The sequence below is a fragment of the Mustela nigripes genome, chromosome 3 (assembly GCF_022355385.1).
Source record: "Mustela nigripes isolate SB6536 chromosome 3, MUSNIG.SB6536, whole genome shotgun sequence".
Classification (NCBI taxonomy): domain Eukaryota; kingdom Metazoa; phylum Chordata; class Mammalia; order Carnivora; family Mustelidae; genus Mustela; species Mustela nigripes.
This window is the reverse complement of record NC_081559.1, coordinates 69,289,297-69,301,871: the sequence shown is the minus strand read 5'-3', so window position 1 is coordinate 69,301,871 and position 12,575 is coordinate 69,289,297. Positions and strand designations below refer to the sequence as shown.

General features: G+C 53.2%; 1 protein-coding gene across 1 annotated transcript; it reads right to left on the bottom strand.

The window, feature by feature from the left end:
* Positions 1–4,424: 4,424 nt before the first annotated feature.
* Positions 4,425–7,449, bottom strand: SP9 (Sp9 transcription factor). The gene is made up of 2 exons (XM_059392787.1): positions 7,419–7,449; positions 4,425–6,402 (listed from the first exon to the last, which is right to left on the bottom strand). Exons 1-2 carry the CDS (start codon positions 7,437–7,439, stop codon positions 4,963–4,965), a joined length of 1,461 nt encoding a protein of 486 aa, XP_059248770.1. The 5' UTR covers positions 7,440–7,449; the 3' UTR covers positions 4,425–4,962.
* Between the last annotated feature and the right edge of the window lie 5,126 nt (positions 7,450–12,575).

The following is a 12,575-nucleotide window of genomic DNA, read 5'->3' as shown; positions in this document are numbered from 1 at the left end:
CAGGAGGGGCTGGGACGAGGGGTTTCGGGGTTTCTGGCCGCCTTCGGGGACCCTGCGCGCCCCTCCAGGTCCCGGCCTGCTAGGCAGCCCCCATCTAACCGACTCTGTTGGGACGGCTGCCTGGAGGGCGGCTGCAAGGCAAAGGAGACCCCGGCCATCCGTGGTCCGGCTGGTGAAAGCTGCGGGGTCCCTCGCTAACCTCCCCCTTCAAAGGGGAGTCTAGGGACGTGGGACGGTCTGGTGGCCTGCTTTAATCAGCTTGGATCCGGTCGGTCTCGCCCAGTCCACGCGGGCGGGCCTCGCCGATCGGGAGCCCTCAGATCCCGAGTCCTTGGGCGAAGAGCGCGGGGGCCTGTGCCCACTGCGGCGCCCCCGTCCTGGGGTTCAGGTCGCGGCCGACAGAGCCCAGAGTGCTCAACTCCGGAGTTGGAAGACCCTGAAGTTACCTTGAAAGGCGTATTAAATGAGACAATTCTAAGAGTTGAGCCAATCGGGGCGTTATTTTGTTTTGTTTGGATTTTCAGTTAGCATGCTCCCCAAACGACCTCCTTCCTGGAAACAGTAATACCGCCATTGCTAGATAGGGCCCCTCAATGGCGGGGCTCGTCCCCCTCGCCTGGTACACAAACATTCGCTTTTCTCTGCTCGCTTCGCTGGGCTGCTGCTGCTCGGCGGCAAACGCCGGTCTCCCGGCGCTAATAGCGACAAGCCCGGCGGACGGCGCGGCCTTCCCGGCCCGGAGCTCTAGATGGCGCCAGCGAGCCGCACTCGCCGAGCTCCTCTTAAGGGAATCAAGAGCGACTGTCAAACATAAAAGCAAATCAGAGTTTTCAGTTTTTTTAATGTGTTAAGAATGTTATTCCTTAAGAAAATTTGTAGCTAAATTATTCTCACTTAAAATAAACACTTAGTATACCAATTACACAAATGGGCGGGATTTATGTGAGATTTACTTCATCTGCATTTTTGTAGTGGGAGAGAGCCTTGGTGAATACAGATAATAGATGCAAATAAGATTAGAGTTAAAATAAATAAAGTTTCCATCTGAATAACAAGAAATTCAATTTGACACGACTTAGAACTATTTGACGGAATGTCCAGACACGCGGTTCAGGTGCACAATCTAATCTCGTCAAAATAACGTTGCTGTCTCTCCTTGAGGAAAGAAAAATCTTTCTCTATTTTTCCTCTTTCTCTCTTTCCTCATCAGGTAGGCTCCAGTTCATTCCACGGGGTGGGGGGGGGGGATAGACCCCAAAAGGTAGCCGCGGGGGGAGGGTGTGCTTGGGGGCTGGGTGGGCGCAGGCCTGAGGAAAAGCTCTTCGAGCCTCTACTGCGCAGGAAGCCGTAGAACAGGAAACGCTGGGAGAAACCGGCTGAAACGAAATCGCGTTTCCCCTCAGCCGGGCCGCGCGGAACTTGGAGACCCGGTCCGTGCCCCCCCAACACCCAGGCCGCGGTGCCCGCCCCACCCCGGCCTGCAGGCCGCGCCGGGGGTCTGCGCCCGGACCCCTGCCTCGGCCGCCCGCTCTTCCCGGGCCCCGGAGCCCGAGCATTCCAGGCGAACCGGAGCCCCGAGGTGGCCCTGGGGAGACGCGGCCCCACCTCCGGTGCCGACCGCGCTGCTCTCGCGGCTCGCGGGCCCTCCCCTCCCACGCACGCTGTCTGCAATTTGCTCGGCCTCCGCGGTCGCCACCGCTCAGGTCAAGGCTTCCCCGCTCCCCCCAGGGGCCCCTGGCGCGGAGGGTGGGAAGGAGGGGGGGCTGGAATCTGTTTTCGCCTGCCCGTTTGGGCCCGGGGGCAGGGGCCCTGCTTCCTTCGGGTGCGGACTCCGCGAGCTCCGGTCTCCCGGCTGGACGCTCAGGCCGGGCCGCCGCCCGCGGTTCCCGGGAGCCGCGGTGATGGACGTCCGCTGACCCGCGGGGCAGAGGCAGAGCGCAGAGGCCTTGATCACTGGGCTGCGGAGGGAGCCGCGCCGCGAGCGGGACCTGCACCGCCAGGCCCTTTGATCTGCCTTTAGTATCGACGAGAAACAAAGCTGCCTGGGACAGACGCCCGGGCGCCCTTATGCCTCAGGAAACCCCAGCACACTCTCACCTCCGTGCCGCCGGCCCGCGGCCCCCAAACGCGCCGGGCACGCTCTCTCGGCCTCCAGCGCCACGGCCCAAAGCCCCTGGAGCCAACGCACCCCGGCCAGCTTCTCCAGGAGACCGGGCCCGGCCCGGGCGGCGCGCGGGGGGCTGGGGGGGAGGTCCTGGATGTGAACTGTTGGAGCGGGGAGAGAAAATGGTCAAAGAGAAGAAAAACTCGAGGAAGAAGTGCGGGGTAATCGAGGCTGTGGGGACCGCGAGAACGAGGAGAGGGAAGAAGACACAGAACCTCACGCTGCAAATGCCCCTCTGGGGACCTTAGCTCCATGCTTTATCGCTACTTTGCTGCTTGGCTTTTCAGAGCAGAGTTTGCGAGAAAATATTTTGTTGGTAGTTAATAACAATAATTTATTTTTTCATCTCTAAAAATCAAACCTCCATTCAAGTTCCCAAGATGGACAGTAATTTAAAAAAAAAAAAAAAAATTCCACTGGGGCTGACTTTGCTTGTGTTTCCTATTGTGTGGGGAGCCTTTCAGAAATATTTTTATTCTGTAAATATGTACTTTATTTTCTAAATTAACATTTTCGAATTGCGAAATTATCTCATTTACCAATTTTCTTTTTCGTCTCTCTCTCTCTTCTCCCTCTCTTTTAAACTGGGGCTGTTAAGTTGGTGGTCAGAAGACAAAGAGAGTGAAAATAATTTTCATTTCAATAATTGCCTTCTGGTCAATTTAACTGTGCCTTATTTTGAAAGAGACTGTCTAAATGAGATTCCTGTCCCAAATGTGTTCCCAGGCCTGATCCCAGCCTTTAATTATTCCTGAGTTTTTTTTCTTCAGAATAAGACGCCGCACTGAGTAATCACAAAGAAGTCAGAGAGCATCCTTGAACCTTTTCAGAAGCAGCGCCACTGATATTCAAATAACCTGCGAGGGCCATTTGACGGCGCGGGGACCTAGGCATTTCCAATTCACTATTTGCATAGATCAGCCGTCTTTGAAAAGGAAAGGAGCAGTTGTCTTCCATAACATTAAAAAGCCTAGTTATCAAATCAAGTGCTTAGTTTGGGGGCTTTTAAAACGTTTACATTTTATCTCAGGTTGCCCTTTACCGTTTGACATGCAAATTTGGTGCAGTTAATTTAGACAATTAAAAAGATCTTCAAGGGAGCTTTGTCACGGAGAATATTTGGAGTTTTCCCCGTGGACCAGCTGAGATAAAGTTGGCCAGAACAAATGATGTCTAGGAGATTAATTAGATATTTGATAAGACATGAATCCCTAATAAGGGAATACAAGGCACAGGGGGCTGCTGTGTGCTCTAAGTCAAAATTAATAACATTTAACAAGATTTTCATTTAGGCATGAAATGTCTTTTCCGGGGTATTGACTCTAGCGATTTATTCCCCTGAGTCGCCTCCCCACATAGAGGGCCTTGGGAGCTAAAAGACTTCTTTTAAAAAGCTTTTTCCTTTCACAGATTGTTTTTAAATCGCTTTTTAAAAACAAACAAACCCACTGGAGTTTTGTCCGACCCCTCCGGGAGGTGTAGGCACCTCCCCAGTTAAAGCTGCCAAGGATCTTTGCTTTATTTTAGGGGCTCCAGAGTTTTAAAATGTCACCTTTTGAGAGCTCTTTCATTAAGTAATACAACTACATGTTCTTATAACCCAATTTAATTTACGCTATTGATATACAAATAATTTTGACTTCTCAAAAACATATATGTATTATGGCTTTTATAACTCACATAAACCTTACATTATCTAAAACTAACATTAAAGGAATTTTTTCCCAACAAAAAAAGTCGACCCACGTAAAGGTTATTGACAGGGGAACAGGATTAAAAAAAAAAAAAAAGGAAGTGTATTGTTCAGAGTCCTTTAATAATACCAAAATGAAAATATGATGTCAAGATTTTCTTCATACAGATAAACGCATTTAATTTCTTTAGATGACCTTAACTTACGTGTTTGAGTGAAATGATAACTCAACATATTAAATATCTTTTACATATATACTGACTTTCACAAAGTGCATCAGAAAATTAAAAAAAAAAACTCCCTGAATTTCAGGAATTCACCAAAAAAAACCCTCTATTTGAATGAACATTTACAAGAAAATAAAAAAGAACACAATTTTTTGAACCCTATTTATACAGATGTTATGAAATACAGAGAAACTGTCACTAGACTTCCAGTTTAATTTCTCACCTTAAGCCTTTTTTGATGCTTCCTTTTTAGGAAAAAAAAAGTCTCATTGTAAGTAGATATCAAGCAGGACTTGGAGGATTTTATATATAATATAATCCACACAAAGGGTCTGTTTTTATAGGTCCCGTTTGTTTTCAAATGTTCTGACAGTCCTTTGCAGAGTGGTGGCTTGTTTTTTGAGAAAAGGAAAGAGAAGGGTTAGTGGAAGGGGGTGGGCTATGGGGGAGAAGGGAGCGTTTCTGTGTATTGCTCTTCGCTCGAGAAGTTTGTGCGAGAGTTGTGTGTGTGCGTGCGTGTGTGTGTGTGTGTGTGTACGCGCGCAAGCGCGCGCTAATGTGAGTGCTTGTGGTTGTAGGTCTCGGGTGTGCGTGTCTGTGTATGTGTGCAGTTTTTTAAAGTGTTGCTTGTGTCGGAGGACGGTTTGCTTTTGTTCCTGGATCACGCGTTCGATTCTCGTCTGGTCCGGGACAGCAGAGGGTAGCTCCTGGCGTGGCCGGCGAGCAGCGGCCGAGGAGCCAGGTGCAGCTACGCTTCGTGGTGGCCCGGGGGGGCGTCTCTGGAGCCCCCGCCCGTCCGTGCCCCGCTCGCTGGCCCTCCGAACCTCTCGCTCGCTCTCGGTGTCTCTACTCGCTCGCTCGCACTTCTCGCCCGGCCTCTAAGAGTCGTTGGGGCCCGACGCGGCTTCCTTGCCTCCCGCCGAGGCCGCTGCCGCCGCCGCTGCCGCCGCCGCTGCTGCCGCCGCCGCCGCCGCCGCCCGGGCGGCACTGACGCCGGAGTCGTGTAGGATGAGGTCGGGGGACTCGGAGCGGGGCGTCTCCAGGTTGCTGGCGTCCGTGTCACTGTCGCTGCCCTTTTTGCCCCCGCCACCCCCGTTGTGCGTCTTAATGTGTTTGCTCAGGTGGTCGCTGCGCATGAAGCGCTTGTTGCACACCGGACAGGCGAAGCGCTTCTCGCCGGTGTGAGTCCGCAGGTGCCGCTGCAGCTCGTCCGAGCGCGTGAAGCGTTTGCCGCAGAAGAGCCAGTTGCACACGAAGGGCCGCTCGCCCGTGTGCCAGCGCAGGTGCGCCTTCAGGTGCGACGTCTTGCCGTACACCTTGCCGCAGCCCGGGATGTGGCAGCTGTGCAGGCCCTTGCGCCTCAGGCTCGCTCCGGCCGGGCCCAGCCGCTCCGCCTCCTGGCAGTTGGGGCAGTCGCAGGTGGCGCGGCCAGAATAGCGGCGGGCGGAGCGCGCCGAGCTCCCCCCGGCGGCGGCGGCCGCGGCGCCCGAGATCATGGCGCTGGCCGCCGCGGCCGCCACGGCGGCGCTGGAGTCCGAGTAGGAGGGCAGCACCGGCTTGAAGCCGTCCTGAGCCAGCAGGTGCTGGCTGGTGGAGAGCAAGTGCGAGGCGGCGGCGGCCGAGGAGCCGAGGCCCGTGGAGCTGAAGGCCGAGTGCGTGAGCGAGCTGAAGTCGGGGTTGTAGGTGCCGAGCTGCGAGTGCAGCGAGGCCTGGGGGGCGCCCGAGTGCAGCGAGCTCTGGAGCCCCCCAGCGGGGTTCTGCACCTCCAGCCACGAGCCCGGGCTGCTGTGCACGTCCCACCACGACGACGCCGCGCCGTTGGTCACCTCGCCCGCCGCCAGCGTCGAGTGGAAGCCCGACTTGTACCACGACTCGTACGGGTGCGCCATGCCCACGCGCGGGTACAGGCCGTCGGCCGCCGTCGTGTGCACCTTGGAGATGAAGGCCGACTGGCCGCCCGCCTCCTGCGGGGACACTCCGGCCGCCGCCGCCGCGGCAGCCGCCGAGTTGGAGAAGAGGCCGCCGTAGTCGCTGCTGAAAGCGGACGACGTGGGGGACGTGGAGGCCAGGCAGAAGGCGCTGTTGGCTGCGCCCGAGCCGCCCGCCAGGCCGCCCGAGCCGCGGCCACCGGTGGCCACGGCGAAGCCCGAGAGGCTGGAGCCGAGGTTGCAGCTGGACGAGGAGCGCTTCCAGGGGTGGAAGCCGCCCTTGGCAAAGGCGCTCGACTCCGGCAGCGTCGTCAGCGGGCTTGTGTTGCCGATCTTGTTGCAGGTCGCCGCCAGCATGGCCAACGGGGTCGTTCCAAAGCGCGGCTCTTCCTAGAGTGGGTGGGGTGAGGGAGGGAGCAAGGAGAAGGAGGGCAGGAAGAAGTGGGAGGAAGACACAAAGTGCACCCGTGAGCAGCCTCGTTTCCCCCGCGGCTGGTCCCGGGGGGTCGTGGTTCCTGGGCTCGCGCCTCCTCCCCGCGCGCTCGCCAAGGATGCGCCGCGCCCCGCGCCGGGCTCAGGCGATCCTAAGGGCGAGAGCCCCGGCGCTGGAAAGTTGTTCCTCGGTGGGGCTAGAAATCAGAGATGTCTCAGTCCTCCCCGTCTCCGCCGCTGCAACCCCTACCCAGGGCTGGACTGGGTAGCTCGCCTCCCGCTCGCCGTAAGCCCGCTCCTCTCACTGAGGCCCCCAAATCGCCCTTCGGAGTAAAGCACGGAAGTAAACACAACGACAACAAACATCGGGTGAGGGCGGAGGCGGCCGAAACAGTGGCTCGGGGGCGGGGGAAACTTGGGACACTGCTTCCAAGGGTGGCTACGACTTGACCCCCCCCTCTTTTTTTTAATAGGAAACGTTGTTTTTAATGTTTACAGCCTCCCTCCCCCATCCTCGATTATGAAAACAAGAATCCGAGAAGGGACCCAGCTATGGATTTCAAGTCACAAGCGAACTGGGGAGCCACAGAAGTGTAAATGTTTGTTAACGTGACTACATGGACTGCAAAACGATTAAGGCTGTTTTCTGGAAACACCACTGTCGCGTAATTGCAACAATCCCCGGAGCAAGGGGGGATGGGGTATTAATCACCAGGGGAAGAAAAGAAACCTCTAGGTTTTCTTTAAAGCCACCTAAAAAAAAGCGTTGCTTAACAAATCATTTTCTTACAAAGGCATCTCCTAGGTTTCAATAACTTGGAAAGAATCAGCCCCAGAAATGTGGAAAGTGCTAAAAGGCGCTGAAACTGCTGTCCGGCAGCAACAGTTTCTCCGGAGCCGCCGACGCGGAGAAGCCATAACGAAAATTTACTGCAGTTAAAACAAGCAAATGTCTTGCCGCACTTCCGACTTACCCCGAGTATAGACGTGGCCATAGCAGGTCCCTGGGCTACGCGGCGGGGCCGGGAGCGGGGCTGAGCCTCACGGCTGCTCCGGAAAGCTGCTCGGATCCCGCGCAGCTCCCGCGTCCCCGCGCTCGCGCCGAGCGGACTCCGGGCTCCCGCCGGCTAAACTCAGCCTAAGTGCGAGGAGCACCCGCTTTGAAGTGCCGCTGGCTGCGCCTCTCGCCCAATGAGGGCGCAGGCGGAGCAGACGGGAGCTGCCCCGCAGCCAATCAGACGCGCCGAGGGGCCCAAGCCAGGGCTCCCGGCGCGTGCCAGTCAAGGCGGCTAGCGAGGTGTTGGGGGGTGGGGGGAGACGCGGGCTAGAGACTGAAGAAATTACAGTGCAATTAAAAATTTACACACACGCACGGAGCCAGGTTTAAGGAGCGCTGAGACCATGCCACAAGCCCCCCGAACCATCCCGAGATGATGCAAGTTAGAACTGACAGTCCTAGTCCACTCCCCACTTGTGGGAAAGAAGGCAAGGGGGTGGGGGGGGGGCGCCGAGGCGGAGGCAGCACCAGCAAGGCCTAAGTAAAGACGGAAATGTCAACGCTCACTTTGTGTGTCTAGGCTCTCGCCTGCGGAGCACAACTTCAGCTGGGATCCATCATTCTCGCTCGCAGTTTTATCATGGTCGTTTGTCTTTTACCCAGTTCCTTCTCCCACTGGATTCGGTTTTACCCACTCCAGGGTCACATTGAGGAGAGGGCGCGAAAGGACAGCTCCTCTGAGAGGAGAGAGATAGGCCTCTCCGTCCAGGTCTACACCCACAGACTTGTTGGGAGGGCCTGGAGTCTGCGCATCGCGCCATTTCCCCCCAGAGATCTAAGCGACTTCCTAATTGTCGCTCTGGCCTCTGACCCGGGGGGTAATACAAGTGCCACTCACACCAGAAGCTTCTAGTGGTAATTGAGGGCACCCTTTGTACCGTTTCGCCAGCGCCTAGATACCAGGTTAACCCAGTTGTCAAATACGACTAAACAGTGGGAAGTGCTGATTATCTGCCGGGTTTCGCAGGGGGCTGGCGTGGGGGTGGGAGGCATCAACCCATACAGCACGCTGCACGAAGCCGCTTATTTTCACGTTGTAACAACTTTGGAAACACAGACCCGCGCGAGCTGCGTCCGCCCCCACCGCCACCCCCGCTGAAGCTGCAGCTCGCTCGGCTGTTTGTTTAACCCGGCGAAGATTTGCACGTCACGTTTCAGCCTGGAGTCGAGTTTTCTTGCCCCAGCTTCAACCCACTCCCACTCCAGACCTCCTGGGCCTCGGGGCTCTTCTGCACGGCAAAGGCACCGTGATGAGAGGTGGGCTTTCCCCCTGCAGCGCCCTGCTTTCGTGGACATGCTCCAGGAGCCTCTCTTGGGGACCTCCACTCGCGAGTGAGGGGGACAAGGCCACACGTGGGCGCCTCCACATTTTGCAGGCTGAAAGCATCCTAAAGTCCTCTCAGGAGCTTGTCGGTGTGAAAAGAGGTGTCCTCGGGCAGAGGACTGCGCGGCCTGGAGTCCCTTAGCAATCGCTAGGCTGTTTGCATTTCTTTCTTGGTCTTGCTTTCTCTTTCTTCTTCAGGGCAGTTGGAGCTGCTTTTGAAAGAGGAATACCAGGGTCCTCGGACAGACCTGGGTACTGGTTTTACTGTACCACATTCCCCTCCAAACCCACATCCTGCTTTTTAAAAGACATGTAACCACGAACCCCAAAGGCTTGGGTGCAAAACAGGAGCTGTTGCGGAGGGGAGTAAGTAAGGAGGAGTGGAACTGAGCTCCCAGTGTTTTCTCTCCTCTTTGCAATACCTCTTGGCCCAAAAGTGCGACCACTTTAGCTCCTCTCTCGGCCCTAAGATGGAGCCGACGTGCATCCTGATGCACTCGGTGGGTGGGAGGGCTGTATAGGTTGCTTTCTTTGCTTTTCGTTATAATACCTTTGCTCAGAATGCCCCCCCCCCCCATACACACACTTTGGTTTAAGTTGGCGAAAGCACCGAGGAAATCGTGACAGAAAAAGAGGAGAGTGAGAAGACCCGCGGCTATCCTGAAGCTCTGTGCCCTGGGGGACTGATGGAAATCAGGGGGTGGGGTGGAGAAGGTGTCAAAAGCTTCGGGGCACTCGGGGTGGTAGGTTAAGGGGGAATCCAGGCAGCCTGGAAGAGCCAGAAAGCCCGGCAGGGGGACCCGGGAGCCGTTCCCAACAGGTGACTTCTGCCCTGGAAGGGGAGACTGGTGCTCGGCTTCCCGTAGAGTCTCCGCGTCGATTTACTAATAGAGGGATTGTTAAGTGGCAGCGAGGCGTTGCCGACTCACCCACTGCAGGCCCGGTAGGAGAAGCGCGGAGGTTTCCCCTTACCACCTCCTCCCCCACCTCCAACACACCCCCTCCTTAAGGAAACCTGACAACGTAATAAATAAGACAATCCGAAAAGCCACTTAGCACTAGTGACATTTTCAAGTCAACCATTTAAAACAGCTCACGCTGGCACCTCGGGCTCGGGGAGCCCTGGTTGCCTTCCTCTTCTCCTTCTTCTCCTCAGCTCCCCTCCCCCCTCCCGCCGTTTTCAATGTGGTTCCAGCTGTCAGACTCTCTACGTGGGCACTCGGATATTCCTTTAGATACACGCGTCGGGATCACAATAAAAGTTAGGGAAATCTTCCAAACGAACGTAGGCCGACACCCCGGCCACTTCAACTCTAAGGTGGGGCCCCAAGGAAATCTTCCCAAAGAAGTCCATTTTTTTTTTTTTTTCGTGTGACAGATTTTTTTTTTCATCCTCTAAAAAATCTAGTTTTTAAACAAAGATCAATGTGTTATGCTAAAGTGTTGAGCTGACTGTTAAAACATTTGGGGAAATAATGACAATGTAACAAAGGCCTGGTTTGGAGTGAATCATCACCCTTTTAAAAGTTAAAGCAATTTTCGGGAGAATAGCTTTCAGCAAACGCTTTACATTATTCAAAACGGCCAAATAATGCTCTATTATAGCGCCTGAATGCTGCCAGTCAGCCCCTAAGTGCAATTTGTGCAAAGGCCCCGGTGCCTTATCTCCACTTCTTTATAAAGAGGTGAATATAAAACAATTTCTTCCAAACCCAGACAGAGAGCACGAAAATTGCTTCCCTTTCTGCAATCAGGGCAATTTAACTGGAGTGCAATTAGCACTATTAAATGTCGATTCTGCATAAACAAATCTGACTGAGCAGCGAAAGTGGGGTGAGAACCTCATATACACTGAAACTGATTTTTTAAAATTATGTATCCGGGTCCTTTACAATTGATCCGTGACGTTTTCATCTTGGAATATATTTACATCGCAAATACACTATGGTTAAATCAACATAATTTTTTTTTTTGCAAAAAAAAATTTTCAATAGGAATCCTAATAAAGAAGAATAGGGTAATTAAAAGGAAGAGTTCACTTCCTTTGAACAAATATTCTTTCTCCCATCTTGCCTCTCCGGAGAGCTTTGATCTGAGCAACTGCTCAAGTTGCTGCGTTTAGAAGGCGAAGCCGGAGAAACAATTCCGTCATTAGCGCTGATCCGAAGGACTGGAGCTTCTACACCACAGGGAAAAAAAAAAAAAAAAAAGCTTCTCCCCGATGCACAGGAAGCAGGGTGGGGACAGGGAGAACCATCTATCTTCTGAATAATTCGAAATATTAGGTGGCTGCCCAGTCTCCCCGGGGTTTCAGCCACTCTAAGAGTTAGTAACGGGTACGCAGCACTAGGGTGGGGTGATGTCGACTTAGGTAGACTTGAGGATGTGGGCGGGAGGGGAGGCGTTGGGGGAGGAGGGACCGAAGGTTCTCGCACCGGCCCTGCTGGTTGCTGCCAAAGCCACTACCACCAGGACCGGGATGCCCGGGGGCGGGAACCGGGGAGAGGGAAGCGAGAGGAGCCCGTAAAGAGCATTTATCTGACCTGTCCTCCTCCCACCTGCCTTTATTTACTTATTTGGTAAGCCACAGTGCTCCCCTTTTGAATCATTTGCTCAGTTAATTATGCTTTTCATTTGCATGATCTACACTAGAACAGTGATTATCAGGTCAGCCCGGTGTGGGGATTGGGGAGATACATTAATAACTTGGGTTAAAAAAAAAAAAAAAGCTGCCCCTGTGTACCATAGTCGCCTGCCATGAACAAGGGTGAAGAAAGCGGGGACAGACGCCAGCGCCTGTTGAGTGCTATGAATCCTTTCCACAGTTGGAGCTTGCCAGTTGTGGGTGCAAATGAAATGCAGCTTTTGATTAGAAGGGAATCTTTTATAGTTAACACATATTTATATTTTAAAAAGCGCCAGCCTTCAGATCAAATGAATGGAGAAATTAATTGAAAATTGAGGAACTCTCCCACAATTTCTGCTGAGCTTTCATTTAATACTTGTTCTATAACGCCCTAATTCCAGCCCAACCCTTGCATATAAAAGAGCCTGGAAGGATCTTTTCTTTACCTCAGAAGTGAAGCTGCTATTTAGAGGTGGCAGGAAATGCAAATCCTTCTTGCCTGGAAGGTCTACTGGAGAAAGTGAAAAACCCTGGTCTCTTAAGTACACTCCAAACATTTGCTTCACTACCAGTTTTCTGCTGTTAGATGTATCTGGGCCTTATATTTTAAGCATGCCTTGATCTGTTTATCTGAGCCAAAAATGCATTAACAATTAAAGGAAAGACTCTGGTGTGTCAAAGGAAGGAAGGTGACTGTAGACTGTGTGATGATTTTAATGACTGCAATTATTGGAAGATTATTCAACAAGCATCATAGATTTGTTTACTGCATTACTCGGAAACTATGGGGGGCCTATTGGGCTTGGAGTTTCACCTTCCTCCCTCCATCACCAACTACCATAGAGGGGTCTTAGACCTAAGCAAATGTGTCATTCTGTGTTGGCTTTCTTCTTTTTTAGAGCATTTTTACCAAAATAAGGCACAATTGTTGTCTCAGTCAACTTAAAGGGAACCATCTCTGGAACATTAAAGTATCTTTTGAGTTAATATATTTTAAAAAGAAGGAGGAGGAGGAGGAGAAGAAGAAGAAGAAGAAGAAAAAGAAGAAGAAGAAGAAGAAGAAGAAGCAGCAGTTGCCGCCGCTGCCAAAGGCCAGAGGATTCTGGTCATCTTTCAGCTACTCC

Bases quoted from the DNA above. Each gene is read 5' to 3' on its own strand.
- SP9 (XM_059392787.1), bottom strand. From the start codon at position 7,439: ATGGCCACGTCTATACTCGGG. The intron at 6,403-7,418 runs GTAAGTCGGAAG...CACCCACTCTAG, and splicing joins TGGCCACGTCTATACTCGGG to GAAGAGCCGCGCTTTGGAAC.